This window comes from Temnothorax nylanderi, unplaced genomic scaffold (assembly GCF_030848795.1).
Source record: "Temnothorax nylanderi isolate EJ_2023f unplaced genomic scaffold, tnyl_v1.0 TNYL_tig0443_pilon, whole genome shotgun sequence".
Lineage (NCBI taxonomy): Eukaryota > Metazoa > Arthropoda > Insecta > Hymenoptera > Formicidae > Temnothorax > Temnothorax nylanderi.
The window spans coordinates 102,501-118,835 of NW_027249505.1; the positions used below are offsets into that span (position 1 = coordinate 102,501).

Here is a 16,335-nt window from a genome sequence, read left to right on the forward strand (position 1 = left end):
ACGACGACGACGACGACGACGACGACGACGACGACGACGACGACGACGACGACGACGACGACGACGACGACGACGACGACGACGACGACGACGACGACGACGACGACGACGACGACGACGACGACGACGACGACGACGACGACGACGACGACGACGACGACGACGACGACGACGACGACGACGACGACGACGACGACGACGACGACGACGACGACGACGACGACGACGACGACGACGACGACGACGACGACGACGACGACGACGACGACGACGACGACGACGACGACGACGACGACGACGACGACGACGACGACGACGACGACGACGACGACGACGACGACGACGACGACGACGACGACGACGACGACGACGACGACGACGACGACGACGACGACGACGACGACGACGACGACGACGACGACGACGACGACGACGACACGACGACGACGACGACGACGACGACGACGACGACGACGACGACGACGACGACGACGACGACGACGACGACGACGACGACGACGACGACGACGACGACGACGACGACGACGACGACGACGACGACGACGACGACGACGACGACGACGACGACGACGACGACGACGACGACGACGACGACGACGACGACGACGACGACGACGACGACGACGACGACGACGACGACGAATCTGAATGACATAAATTGGGCAGAAAAATAGAGGCATATATGCATATCTATGCATCAAGTGCATATCTGTGCATCAATGTTGTATCATTATAATCAGAAAAATCTATTTTCTTCTCCAATATTTAAATCTTTCGATAATATTGACTTATTAAAAGAATTCAGTGATTTGTTTCTGGAGAAGCGTTCTCCTTCCTGTAAAAGATACGCTGTAGCGTCTCACTTAAAATTAAAACAATTAATTAATAATATTGTTACGCTCGTCGAGTAAGCTCGCCGCCGTAGCACTATCGCGCACTCCACACTCGCGCACGTATTCCGCGGAACTCGCGAAAGGAAAGAAAACTCAAAGGAACTTGAGAAATGCGTTTATTCAAAGCTCGTAAAACAGAACGCGTGCGGATTCCAAAAATCCGCCAGACCGAAAATCAATAATCTCATCAACAAACTCCCGTTGTCAAGGAGCGCGCTTCACAGTTTTCCGCGACTTCTCTACCCAGTGTCCAGCACGGGCGCAACACCGTCCCCCTCTTCTTTAATTGTCGTCCCGACAATTAGAGGGAAGTTGTAAGCAGTTTCTTTCTCTTAGACTTTTGGGAACTTGAAACGCTTCCTGCTCTACCTCGAGCTAAACTGCGAGTTAACGAGCTTCGTTTCTTCCCTTAATCCAAGAACGCTTTTTTTCACGTGTAAACCTCTTCAACGTCGGCTTTCCTTCTACTACCAGCGCTGTCCTATTGAGAGTCTTCGGACTGGAGGGGGAAGCTTCCGTGGACCCTGCGTCTCGCAAGACTCCCCAGTCCCCGCCTTGGCATTTGCTCTAAGTCCCACGGAAAAACCGTCAAAAACCGTGGGCAAAGCGGTCTTCTTTCAGCTAATATCTTCGCCTGATGTTGTTCAGCGCCATCTTCCCGGAGAAGTAGCTGAAAGTAACAACAAAAGAAAAGTATCTTTTTTTTTAAACCTAAAAACTAATTGAATGAATAGAAATTTTTCGGGCTCCGGATGAAAGTCATGATTTAAAAGAAATTATCTTTCATAAAAAGTAGCTAATTTATCTAAATGAACGACTTTGTTTTTATGCCGTCTAGACCTTCGAATACAATAAACTACATCATTTATTCTTTTAACAACTTCAAAAGGACCTTCCCAATTACTTTTGTTCCGTAATTTTCTCGTGATCGCGGATCAATACCGTACCGGTAACGCCATTCGTCAGTCGCCCTCCGAACGAAGGGATTTCGCGCCGCTCCCCCCGTCAACCCTTACCGCGAAGTTTCTCGCGACGCGTATCGATCCTGTCATACCGTGATCGCATGATCCCGGAAACGCAGGTGATTGGTCGATACGCGTCGCGCAAACGAAAGCTCCCGAAACACGAGAGTTCAAGTTCAGTATCCAAAAGTACTCCGGTTCACGAGGTCGTATACCGCCGTGCTTCCGTTAACGTTTACTCCAGTTCACGCGGTCTCAAATATACCGTCGTGGATCCGAGTTTACTGCTCTGTCAGAGCACCGCTAATTATCGCGCCGTTCGTGCGTGCTGCAATTCGCTCTCGTCTCCGCGAGCAGTGAACATTCGCGTACAAGTCACCCTGCGTGCCTCGCCATTGTGCGCTCGATCATCGTGATCGATTCGCCTATTTGTGAACATTCTCGCGTCTTGTGTTACGAACAAGTGCGACTGCTGTATAACGCCTCAAGTGCGTTCATCAAGTGCAAGCTACATTGCGCGTCTTAATTGCCATCGCCTCCGCGCTCGACGAACACTTTCGTGTCACGTGACCAGCGCTCATCGAATCACGTGCGCGCCGAGTGTCGTGCTCAAATGAGAGTGCGTCAACCATCATTTGTACTAAACTGACTATTAAACAATATTTGTGCATTCCTCCAAAATCAAGTGTCTCTTTCTAACCGCACGTCGGATCCCTGTCGGGGTCGACCCGGCATCTTACGCCAATTGGCGAACCGGAGTTACACCCGGAAACCATAAAATTCGCCAACATAATTTCTGGTCTTTCGAGCCGGATCGGCGTGCAACTGTGCCACATTAACGACCACCAGTCAAAACTTCCTCGAGATGGCCGAACATTTGGGAGGTCAGCCGCAACTCCAGAGAGTTATCGAGCGCTATCTCGAGAACTTTAAAAGGATTGGCAAAGGCAATCTGACGCCTGCAAAAATTCGTTCGATGATCTTGGCCCTCAAGGAAACCTGGAACCAGTTCCTGAGCGGGCATGCAGTTGTTGCGAGGACCATCCCGGAGGAGGTTCGAGCATCGCTGTCCTACTTCAAGGACAACCATTTTGAGACGACGAGCGTGGCCTACCACACCGTTTTGGACTACATGTCGGAGTGCCTGGAGGAGTTGGAGCCGGTCGTGAGTCCTAACCAGTCTTTCGCCGCATCGACTATGCGCACTGATCCTACTTCGTTTGCGCTTTCGCACCTTCCGCGTATAAACCTTCCTAAGTTCTCGGGGGAGTTTCGCGAGTGGGAAGCGTTTCGAGATCAATTCACCGCGTTGATTATAGACAATCGCGATTTGTTGGACGTTAATCGTCTTCAATATTTACATTCCTGTTTGAAAGGTGTCGCCAACGATGCCATACGCAATCTGGCGTTGACTGACGCGAATTTTAAAATCGCTTGGCGGTTGCTCATAACGCGATATGATAATCGCCGTCGTTTGGTGCACGATCAAGTGCACGCCCTGCACACGCTTCCCCAAGCGACTTCTGATTCCGCAGTGGCTCTCACCGCGCTACGCGATAAAGCGAACATAGCGATACAGTCGTTGAAAAATCTCGGTCGGTCTGTTGATACATGGGACGACATTTTAGTTTTTTTGCTCAGTCAAAAACTAGACAAATATACACGAAAGGCCTGGGAATTGCAACTTGGCGATACATCCGAGTATCCCACATATAATCAACTTGATAAATTTCTTCTATCTCGAATACGTGCGCTCGAGAATATTCTCCCGGCTTCGTCTCCTGCCAAGGGCAATAAACAAAATTCCTCGGTTCAAGCTCACGCAGCTAACACATGTAAATGTCCCATGTGTCAGAAGACGCACTACTTGTCCGCGTGTCCGGACTTTCACAACAAAAGCATCGCTCAACGGCGTGATCTCGCGAAGAAGTTCCGTTGCTGTTATAATTGCTTAAGTACCCGGCACACTCGCGATGCGTGTTCGAGCAAGAACACATGCCGTCAATGTCAGCAGAAGCACCATACGTTGCTTCACACAACCGATGTAAATAATAATAGTTCGACCGGTGAGAGCTCACCTTCATCTACGGACACGAAAACAGACTCAACTGACGAAGTAACTTCGCATTTATTGTCTCACACTAGCTTTTCAAAATCAAATATTTTGTTAGCTACCGCCTGGATTAAGGTGAGCGGGCTCAACGGTCGACATAGTATAGTCCGCGCGTTATTGGATCAAGGTTCGGTCACTACTTTGATCACCGAACGTTTAGCTCAGCGATTGCGTCTCCCGCGTACGCGCGTCTCCGTATCTATCACTGGGATCGGCGAGACCGCTGCCACCGCACGCAGCGCAGCTAAAGTTCAGGTGTCAGCGCGTGACGGCACGGGCCCGGCGCCCTCCGTTTCCGCTCTTGTACTCAAGTCGCTCACGACTTACATTCCGCAACGCGTTCCGGATATAACAAAACTGTCGTACATTCGCGAACTTACGCTAGCTGATAACGATCCGACCAGCGCGGCGCCGATTGACGTCATTATCGGTGCTGATTTGTATGGCGCGATTTTACTGCCGGAGGTCCGTAATCGCGCCCCTCATGAGCCCGTCGCTCAAAAATCAATTTTTGGATGGTTCCTGTCTGGACCAATGCCTATGCCGTCACAGTCACGGCCGACTCGCATTCAAACGCACTACTGCACGGTGTTGTCGAAAATCTCCGATCAGCTGAAACGGTTCTGGGAGGTCGAAGAACTTCCTCAGCAAACTCATCTCTCACCGGAAGAGAGTCAATGCGAAGAACACTTCATGTCTACACATTCTCGTGCCCCCAACGGGCAATATATAGTGCGGCTGCCGTTCAAATCGGGGCCCCCTATCGACATTGGCGACTCTAAAAAGTCTGCAATCGCGTTGTATTCGCGTCTCGAGTCACGGTTAAGGTCGAATCCCGACCTTGCGAAGGAATACCACGACTTCTTGGCGGAATATGAACGTCTTGGCCACATGACCAAGGCACCTTTCGATGACCCCCCTGATGGTCAAGTAGTGTATATAACGCATCATGCAGTTGTCCGCGAGCATAGCGCAACAACTCGTTTGCGCGTTGTCTTCAACGTCTCTCAACCGACCTCCAATGGTCTCTCGTTGAACGACCATCTAATGATCGGCCGTAAATTACAACCCGAATTATCTTTCATTCTCTTGCGATGGCGTCAATTTCAGTTCGTCTTCACCGCCGACATCGCCAAGATGTATCGCCAGATTCTTATCCACAAAAGCGATGTAAATTATCAAAGGATCTTATGGCGACCCGCGCCAAACGGGCCCTTAATAGCATACTTATTGCTTACCGTCACTTACGGTAATGCAAACGCGCCAAACGTCGCTCTTCGCGTGGTCGAGCAAGTCGCCGAAGACGAAGGCGCTGATTTCCCTTTGGCAGTTCCGGTATTACGGCTTCACACGTATGTCGACGACAATGTGTTTGGCGCCGATGACATACCGCTCGCGCTTCAGACGCGAGATCAACTGATTTCTCTCTTAAAACGAGCAGGATTTCACCTCCGAAAATGGGCGAGTAATAATCCCGTATTGCTCGAAGGCATCGATCCGCAGGATCATGGCCTTGCTTCCACAAAAACGCTAGAATCTGACGAGCGTCTCAAGATACTGGGTATCAAGTGGCATCCTCACACGGACGTCTTTCAATTTGACGTCACGCTTGCAGAGTCGGCTCCCGACACGAAGCGCTCAATTCTTTCGACAATCGCTCGAATTTTTGATCCTCTCGGTTGGATGGCCCCAGTGGTTATCACCGCAAAAATTCTGATGCAACAGCTATGGCTGCTTTGCTGTAAATGGGACGAGGTGATCCCTGAAGATCTTCTCCGTCAGTGGAGAGATTATTACACGCAATTACCGCTCTTGCGCCACATATCCATTCCGCGTTGGACCGGTTACGGTGCCGATACTCGCCTTGCGGAGATTCATGGGTTTGCCGACGCTTCCGCCTCCGCATACGGAGCGGTCGTTTATTTGAAAGTTACGCATTTTGACGGAACTGTCGAAATAACAATTCTTCTGTCCAAATCAAAGGTGGCTCCGCTCAAGTCCATGAGTATTCCCCGCTTAGAGTTACTCGCCGCGGTTCTCCTCGCACGTGCAATCGACGCCGTACGATCCGCGCTTACGATGACCATTTATATTTATCATTGTTGGACCGATTCGAAGGTCACCAAAGCCTGGCTCTCGCAGCCACCCTCGCGTTGGAAAATGTTTGTCGCGAATCGGGTGCATGAGGTTCAGACCCTCTTGCCAAACGTCGAATGGCATCACGTGCCATCACAGCAAAACCCTGCCGATCTCGTTTCGCGGGGCGTCAAACCTGAAAATCTGATTCAGCAATCTCTATGGTGGACAGGGCCTGACTGGCTCAAATTATCGGCAGATCAATGGCCCTCCGAGCCTCAATCAAATTTGCAAGAATCGCTACCGGAAGAGCGAGCACACGTTTCCGTGCACCTTGTGCACCCTTGCCAACGATGGGAGCTCGGAGAAAAATTCTCCTCGTGGAACAAGCTGGTGCGCGTCACCGCTTAAGTAATGCGATTCGCTCGCCGCGCTCGCGAAATGAGCTGCTCAAATCCCGTCAATGCGACCTCAAAACCCGCGGCGATATTACTTTTACCGGAAGAAATTGATCTCGCGCGCGAATTCTGACTCAAGAAAGTGCAACAAATGTTATTCCCCGTGGAATACGCTCAATTAGAGTCATTAAATCGAATTTCGAACAGCAGTAAACTGCTACCGTTAAACCCGTTTCTCGATAAAAACGGACTTATTCGCGTCGGAGGCCGACTCCGCAATTCTGCGTTTCCGGACGACAAGAAACACCCGGTCGTGCTTGCTGCACACCCGTTAATTGCCGCGTTAATACGCGAAACTCATATCCGTGCCCTCCACGCTGGGCCGCAATTCACGTTGCACCTGCTACGTGAACAATACTGGATCTTGCGCGCGCGTCAAACGATACGAGCTGTTCTCCATAAATGTGTCAGATGCGCTCGTGAAAGCGCCAAAGCCGCGCACGAGTTAATGGGCGACCTGCCCTCGTGTCGCGTCACGTCGACGCCTCGCGCGTTCCTACACTGCGGGATAGATTATGCCGGACCAATACAGGTCAGATCTACTCCCGGTCGAGGACACACATCAAGAAAGGCGTACATCGCGGTGTTCGTCTGCATGACCGTCAAAGCTACTCATCTGGAGTTGTTTGGCAATTGTACGACTCTCGCGTTTATCGCTGCATTCGATCGATTTTGTGCACGTCGCGGCGTTCCCAGTGATATGTATTCGGACAACGCTACGACTTTCCACGATGCTCAACGCGAAATCTCCGTCACATGGAGTGAGGCCACTCGCGATTCGAATTTTCAAAATAGAATAGCAACCCAAGGCGTTTGGTGGAACTTCATTCCTCCGTCCGCGCCGCATTTCGGCGGTCTCTGGGAAGCGTGCATCCGCAGCGTCAAGTTTCACATGAAACGCGTCATTGGGGCGCACACGCTGACATTCGAGGAGCTAAGCACGCTCCTATGTAAAATCGAAGCGTGTTTGAACTCGCGACCGATCGCTCCCGGTTCAGACAATTTCGATGATTATAATTCAGTGACACCGAGTCATTTCTTGATAGGTACGGCGCTGACAAGCGCTCCCACCCCTTCGTTACTTGAGGAAAAGGAAACGCGTCTCACTCGGTGGCAGCTAATTACACAGATGCGCGACAGCTTTTGGAAGCTTTGGTCAAATGACTATCTGCATACATTGCAGCAACGCCCCAAGTGGCTTCAAATTCAGAATCTAGCTCGAGTCGGACGCTTAGTACTTCTGCGAAATCCTCTCGCTCCTCCCAGCAGATGGGAATTGGGACGAATCGTCGAGTGTCACCCCGGCGACGACGGACTCACGCGAGTCGTCTCGGTTAAAACAGCGCGATCCACGTACAAACGTGCCGTGGTCAAGCTATCATTTTTGCCGGTCGATCTAAATACTCCGGAGTGACATTCCACGATGCCTATGCGACAATAAAACCTTGTAAATACTTGTAAATATTACTATGTATCATGTCTTATGTAAATTGTTCATTCTAGTTTAAGTTGTTTTAGCACTCGCAGTGCTCCGCATGGCAAGCGGCTCGAGATCAACAATTCGTCACGGCGGGCGGCATTGAAGTGTTGCGAATTGTTATTCGCGGCGGGCGGTTATGTTCCGTAATTTTCTCGTGATCGCGGATCAATACCGTACCGGTAACGCCATCCGTCAGTCGCCCTCCGAACGAAGGGATTTCGCGCCGCTCCCCCCGTCAACCCTTACCGCGAAGTTTCTCGCGACGCGTATCGATCCTGTCATGCCGTGATCGCATGATCCCGGAAACGCAGGTGATTGGTCGATACGCGTCGCGCAAACGAAAGCTCCCGAAACACGAGAGTTCAAGTTCAGTATCCAAAAGTACTCCGGTTCACGAGGTCGTATACCGCCGTGCTTCCGTTAACGTTTACTCCAGTTCACGCGGTCTCAAATATACCGTCGTGGATCCGAGTTTACTGCTCTGTCAGAGCACCGCTAATTATCGCGCCGTTCGTGCGTGCTGCAATTCGCTCTCGTCTCCGCGAGCAGTGAACATTCGCGTACAAGTCACCCTGCGTGCCTCGCCATTGTGCGCTCGATCATCGTGATCGATTCGACTATTTGTGAACATTCTCGCGTCTTGTGTTACGAACAAGTGCGACTGCTGTATAACGCCTCAAGTGCGTTTATCAAGTGCAAGCTACATTGCGCGTCTTAATTGCCATCGCCTCCGCGCTCGACGAACACTTTCGTGTCACGTGACCAGCGCTCATCGAATCACGTGCGCGCCGAATGTCGTGCTCAAATAAGAGTGCGTCAACCATCATTTGTACTAAACTGACTATTAAACAATATTTGTGCATTCCTCCAAAATCAAGTGTCTCTTTCTAACCGCACGTCGGATCCCTGTCGGGGTCGACCCGGCATCTTACGCCAATTGGCGAGCCGGAGTTACGCCCGAAAACCATAAAATTCGCCAACAACTTTGTAACTTAGGAGTTATTCCTAACTTCCTTCGAGTATTAAATAACCAGACTTTTTGCCCAGGCTCATAGCATAATTGTCTGTCCTTCCGATCATAAAGCGCCTTGGCTTTTTGAGACTTAATTTCCATACGTTGACACACAATGTTATGAATGAGATCCATTTTTTCTTTCAAGTGACGGAAATATTCCCTTTCCGAAGGAATAACCTCAGAATCAGGAGGATGTCCGCGAAGAAGATCCAAGGGTAATCTTAACTCCCGACCTAAATGTAATTCAGAAGGAGTGAAACCAGTAGTTTCATGTTTAGAAGATCTGTACGCCAGCAACCCTAATGGAATCCAACGATCCCAATCCCGTTGATTTTCAGCGACAAACTTTGCCAGATAATTTAAAAACGTCTGATGTTGACGTTCCACCTGACCATTGGATTGAGGATGAAATGGAGTAGTTCTTGTTTTTTTGATTCCCAATAACTGAGTTAGTTCTAAGAATAATCGAGATTCAAAATTCCTTCCCTGATCAGTATGTAATTCCGAAGGAATGCCGTACCTAGAAACCACTTGATTCAAGAAAATATCCGCAACCGTTTTAGCCCTAATATTTCCAAGCGGAAAAGCTTCCACCCATTTCGTGAAACAGTCTGCAACCACCAACAGATATTTGTTTCCCGAAGAAGAAGTTGGAAGGGGACCGAGAACATCCATTTGAATTCTTTCGAAAGGCGCACTGACATTGTAAATTTGCATAGAAGACTTCCCTTTATCAGATGGCCCTCTCTTTACAACGCAAACTTTACAAGTCCTACACCAATGTTCGACATCCTGCTTACAGAAAGCCCAATAAAAACGTTTCCGAATCTTCTTTAAGGTCTTATTGACACCAAAATGGCCACCTGTGGAAGAATTATGAGCTTCTTCTAAAATTCGCGAAATCATTCCTCGAGGAACTATTGTTTGAAAAACAACGGAACGTAAATTTGGAGTCTCCCATTTCCTACACAAAATCCCGTCTTTAATTACCAGGGAATCCCATTGGAGCCAATAGTCCTTAGCAGTCGAATCTCTCTGAGCTATTTCTTGACGAAGAGGTCGCCTATTCTCCTCTTTTCCACGATAAATTCCTACAATTGAAGGGTCCTCCAATTGCATTCTTTTCCAGTTCGCAGATTCAATTTCCTTGAAGATTATTCTTCTAACATCTCCCCTTACAATACTTTCTTCCCCCATCTCCACTTTATCACAATATCTGCAATTCCCCTCTGCACATGGACGCCTAGATAACGCGTCAGCGTTTGCGTGCACCTTTCCCGCTCGGTGCTTGACTACAAAATTAAATTGTTGTAGGCGTTCCATCCAACGTGCCAACTGCCCTTCTAGATTCTTAAAAGACATCAACCAGCGTAAAGAAATATGATCCGTTTTAACCGAGAATTCACGTCCATATAAATAGTGATGGAAGGTCTTCAAAGCCTCCATCAAAGCTAACAGCTCCCGTCGAGTTTCGCAGTAGTTCCTTTCAGACTTGCTCAAAACCCGACTATAATAAGCTAATACCCTCTCCTTACCATCCTGAATCTGAGAAAGTACCGCGCCCAAGCCGTGATTTGAAGCATCAGTATCAAGAATGAATTCCCCTTTTTCTATTGAAAAAGCTAAAATAGGAGGAGAAAATAAGTTTTGCTTAAGCTTCTCAAAAGCTTCCTGACAAAGCCCATCCTACACAAATTTTCTAAGATTCTCAGTTAAAGAAAATAATGGCTTAGCAATAAGAGAAAACCCCTTCACAAATTTCCTATAATAAGAGCTGAGTCCCAAGAAGCTTCGCACTTGCTTCTTATTTCGAGGAATAGGCCACTCTTGAACAGTCTTAATTTTCTCCGAATCAGTGGAGATTCTTTTTTCTGAAACGACATGGCCTAAGTATTTCATTCAAAAATAATCTTTCGCCAGTGATGAAATAATATAAACTCTTTATTAGTCGGCCTGACTGGCAATAATTTAATAATTATAACGACGTTTTGACCTCTATTTTGGGTCCTTATCGAGTTAATGCTGAAACAACGTAAATTGCCGGTAATACATAAAGTGGAAACAATGCGGATTACAAAATTCAACTTACATGGATCAATGTGCGTCAAACATTGTAAAATTACAAGTCATCGTTAGACTTTAACGGGACGGTTGAAAAACAGAACGTAAACTTCGTGAGGCATGACCGTCACGTATAGCGCCCGACGAACAACTGATATACTTGTGTCGTGTCACGAATAATCATAAATAAATAAATTGACATAGAGTATGAAGTCTAAAGAGAAGCTATTATCCTATCGTAAACCAATGGCAAGTTTTCTGTGTCCTTCTGCAAATTTATAGCGTCGGTATGCTTTTTAATTAATATCATCTCGGCAGTTTCACGTTTTTTGAGATTCTGCTCGTTATGTAGGATCGTAGCCTCGTGCCATTTAAAATTATGGTCAAAATCCATTCTGTGTTTGCTGACGACCGAATGATGACTGGAATGCTTGTTAATGTCCGCGCAATGATGGTATTAAAAGTTAATGATGGTATTAATCTTGTATTTTAAAGAATGACTAGAGAAGTAATTAATATAACGACCAGAAAACGTTGGCTTACGACACCAATTAGTGACTAAACAATTCTCGCTTCTGAAAACAGACGTGTCCAAAAAATTCAAACAATTGTCCTTCTCCAATTCATACGTGAATTTGAGACGTGGGTGATAATTATTAAAAGCAAGGACTACATCATTAAGTCGTGATCTCGGAATACACATAAAAATGTCGCCAACATAACGGCGGAATATCTCAATATGAAAGTCAAAGGATTGAAGGCAGCTAATTTCACAATCGTCCATTACAATATTTGCTAGAATCGGAGAAAGGGGGGAACCCATTGGACTACCGAAAATCTGCTCGAAAAATTCCCCATTGAAGGAAAAACTGGTGGACTCCAGAATTAGCTTAATCGCATACAAAAACTGGTCAAGACTCATCCGAGTCTCCCCCGAAATTGCATCCCACCTTTTTTCGATTCCGGTCAAAACAAGTTCAATGGATATGTTCGTGAACAGAGCAACAACATCGAGAGAGACCAGGATATAGTCCGGGGGGATGCTGTATTGTCATGCTTTTCACAAACGACCAACTATCCTTAACATACAAATTCGGTTTCGCGAGTGCTTTATCTAAGATGTTATGTAGATAGGAGGCGATATTGTATAACGGGCTGCCGATAGCCGATACAATCAAGCGTAATGGGTCATGCCTCACGAAGTTTACGTTCTGTTTTTCAACCGCCCCGTTAAAGTCTAACGATGACTTGTAATTTTACAATGTTTGACGCACATTGAGCCATGTAAGTTGAATTTTGTAATCCGCATTGTTTCCACTTTATGTATTACTGGCAATTTACGTTCTTTCAGCATTAACTCGATAAGGACCCAAAATAGAGGTCGAAACGTCGTTATAATTATTAAATTATTGCCAGTCAGGCCGACTAATAAAGAGTTTATACTAAGTATTTTACTTCTCTCCCGAAGAAAGTACATTTTTTTGGATTGAGTTTTAAATTTGCATCCCGTAAACGAAGAAATACTTCCCTTAAATTTGCCAGCATTCCCTCGAAAGTTTTACTATAGATGATGACATCATCCAAATAAACCATACAGATCTTATTCAATATCTCACGAAGAACCTGCTCCATTAATCGCTCAAAAGTAGCGGGAGCATTACATAATCCAAATGGCATTACAGTAAACTGCCATAAGCCATTTCCTATAGAGAAGGCCGTTTTCTCTCTATCCTGAGAACGAAGCTTCACCTGCCAATAGCCGCTTTTCAAATCTAAGGTGGTGAACCAGGAATTTCCGGATAAACGATCAAAAAGATCATCTATCCTGGGAATAGGATAAGAATCTTTTTCTGTAATAGCATTGAGCTTCCTGAAATCGATACAGAATCTAATCGTTCCATCTTTCTTTTTAACTAAAACAGCTGGGAAAACCCAGGCGCTATGAGATTCTTCGATGACACCTCGTTGTTTCATTTCATTTAAAATCTTTTCCACCTCTTCTCGCATGTGCAGTGGGATTCGCCTAGAAGCCTGTTTGATCGGAGAAGAACTTTTCACCTTAAGGAGGTACATACGTGTAGACCGCAAGAAAAATAGGTAAAATTCGAGAATTTTTATCTTGGAAACTATTAATTCGATTCGATCCGGTTTTTTTTTATTTAATAGTATCTACATTGAGGCACGTTCACAAATTTTTTTAAGGGAATTCATTCCCTCGGAGCGCTGTTCTCGTGGCCGGCGTAAAATGTGTTTTCGCAAACACGGTTCACGGTGCCCAAGATTTCGCGCAGTCGGTTGATCTGAAACGTAAAATTGAAACGGATTCTTAAATAGCAATACATAAAGCAATTTCCATCGGGAGCTTTTATTTAAAAAATTTTTTTTACTGAAACGTCGACTGTTTGAACTCAAGATTCATGTTTCGACACAAATTTTCGACCTTTATAGTCTAATTAAAAAAAAACTAGTTGAGTAAAAAAAAAAATCTCCCGATGGAAACGAGATAAACTATCGCAAAACATTGTGTGTAAATTTGAAGCAAATCGATCCAGCCGTTCTCGAAATATTCTGGGCACCGACTTCGAAAAGTATGTTTTGAGATAATCGAGTTTAAAGTTTGGCAAAGAAATTACGTGATCATTTTTGAAGTGAAACTTCTTTAGGCACGGTAGTGAGTTCGATTCGCGACACGAAATCACGAATTTCGCGACACGAAAAGTGTAACGAAAATTCGACCAATAGGCGTACGGCGTTGGCGAGACGGCTCCTTCTTTTGGTACGGTAGTAAGTTCGATTTTGCGACACGGAAAAGCGACACGAAAAGTGTAACGAAAATTCGACTAATAGGTGTACGGCATTGGCGAGACGGCTCCTTCTTTTGGCACGGTAGTAAGTTCGATTTTGCGACACGGAAAAGCGACACGAATTTCGCGACACGAAAAGTGTAACGAAAATTCGACCAATAGTCGTACGGCATTGGTGAGACGGCTCCTTCTTTTGGCACGGTAGTAAGTTCGATTTTGCGACACGAATTTCGCGACACGAAAAGTGTAACGAAAATTCGACCAATAGACGTACGGCATTGGCGAGACGGCTCCTTCTTTTGGCACGGTAGTAAGTTCGATTTTGCGACACGAAACTCAAAAGTGTAACGAAAATTCGACCAATAGGCGTACGAAATGAAACTCTTTTTGGATCGGTAAGTAAATTCGATTTTGCGACTCGAAAACGCGTCACGAAAATTCGATCAGGCGTACGGCACTGGCGAGACGGATATAGTGAAAACTGCGTGTAACACTACATTTTCGAGTTGCGGGCGGCTTGGAGTGACTAATTCCGTTGTACTGTTTTTGTATTAATTTCAGAAAAGTTATGGCAAAGCCTTGCCTTCAGAAGTTTCACTTCTAATGCGCGTGGCGACCACGCGTTCATTTTTTTTATTTACCGTTAATCAGCGATTCCAGGGCCATAAAGTAATCCCTCCGCAGCTGTCGCAGCATCCTCAGCAGCAATTCGTGACTGCCTACGCTGAATTCTCCCTTCACGAGTCGCGTTGTGAGCTTTAATTTCGCCCATACGAATGCGTTCCGCATCCTCGACTTCGCAGTACCGATCAGCATTCCTTCCGACTTTGATGCCCAAAGTATCCATAACTTCAAAATAGGATTTGGTCCCAGAGTTGAAAATACATGTCGCAATATTGGCGGCCATATTTACAATGTTTGAACCGCTGTGGCTTACTTTGGGTGCTATCCGCCAAACTACATTATTAAAGCTCTCATTTGAATTTTGTGTATATCCTCCGACGCAGCGTTGTAATAAATTGTCAGAATTTAGGTCTCTAAAAATCGGTTCAATAGCTTTGGCAACATCCGGATGAAGAGCGGGCTTATGGTGGTAGCTGTTCAATGTATTTGTAGCTTTCGCTTGCTGCCAAGAACACCATGAATCGCTCCCTGGTGGACACTCGTGATGCTGCGGCTTCTGGTCGGTTGATATCATATGAAGAAAGGTGGCCATAATAGCTTTCTTCATATTTTCAACAGAATTACTATTACGTCTTATCGCAAGACCGTAATAAATAGTGAGTTTGTCAATTAAGTTACCCGTTAATTTTTCTCTTCCCCCAAGTCCTTGGGTATTTTTTTTGCAATTTCTAAGTCTGGTGCCCATTCTTTTCTGAACGTGTCCGACACACTCTTTCTTGGTTATCTCTGTATCTCCGTAAGGTGCACTATCAACTATGCCCTTAAAAGTTTTGGAGTCTCCATCGCCTATATAGTTAATATATTTTACTCCGTATTTTTCTACTGATCTTGCGAATATATCACACATTGCGTCAACCTCCATTTTGCCTGAAGAACCCTCGTGGTTTATCGTACAATTATCAGCGTGATGGTTTGCCCAGTCTTCAAACTCAGCAGTACCTTGCTTATTCTCCCAAAATTCACAGGATTTGCAATATTTACACTTGACTTCTATATCAAGTACCTTGCCAGTGTAATGCCCAATGACAGTTGATATTCCTAACAGCGAATTGAAGCCTCGCTTGCGCCATGTGCCATCCCCGGATACGGTCAATCCCTCATTTTCGTCGTTTGTTGCTCCTGTCGTCATGTCTTTTTCTTCCTGCACAGCTGACCTACAAATCATTTCTCGTACTGATTCTGAAGCAGTGAGAATATTTTTTACAATCATATCGTACGTGGTTTGCATAACTGGTGCTGCTAGATCCATTATTCCGCAAAATTTTTGCATGCCCTTCAATCCGATCCCTATCATTCGCATTGCAAAAGAGAACCTTGTATTTATCTCGTATGCGTTAGATATATATGGACAAGAGGGTACACTCCGCGGCTCGCAAGAAGAACACTCCATTTTCACCTTGAATCCGAGACCACGAGTACTGGTTTTCGCGATTGTAATTTCTCCACCGCATTCTTTGCACTTCACATTCTCACTGATTAACGAAAAAACGGTGATGAAATTGAGAACAACATAATCAATATTATTGTTTATGCTTGGTTCTAAAACAGATAATTTTCGCAGTTTTTTCGCCGAAGCACTCACGCAACTATCATCTTTTTCAGCTTTATCACCACTCACAGGAGGTTTTCTTTTTTTGTGCCGGTCTTTGCAAAATCCCCTCACCGCTTTATCCGTTCTTGTCACTTTACTGTTTATATTTTTTTTACGGTCCATTTTACTATTTGATTTTTACAAAGCTGCGACACACAAAATAGAAAATATTGCTCA

General features: G+C 46.1%; 2 protein-coding genes across 2 annotated transcripts in view; one reads left to right on the plus strand and one right to left on the minus strand.

The window, feature by feature from the left end:
* LOC139782826 (B9 domain-containing protein 2-like) overlaps window positions 1-16,335 on the plus strand; it is a 96,330-nt gene that overhangs the window by 75,197 nt on the left and 4,798 nt on the right. The window lies entirely within an intron of this gene.
* On the minus strand, window positions 14,527-15,957 carry LOC139782832 (uncharacterized). The gene has a single exon (XM_071721914.1). The coding sequence runs from the start codon at window positions 15,955-15,957 to the stop codon at window positions 14,527-14,529; it is 1,431 nt and encodes a 476-aa protein (XP_071578015.1).

What these genes read in the sequence shown, in the direction of transcription:
- LOC139782832 (XM_071721914.1), bottom strand. Translation starts at nt 15,957, where the DNA reads ATGGAGTGTTCTTCTTGCGAGCCGCGGAGTGTACCCTCTTGTCCATAT.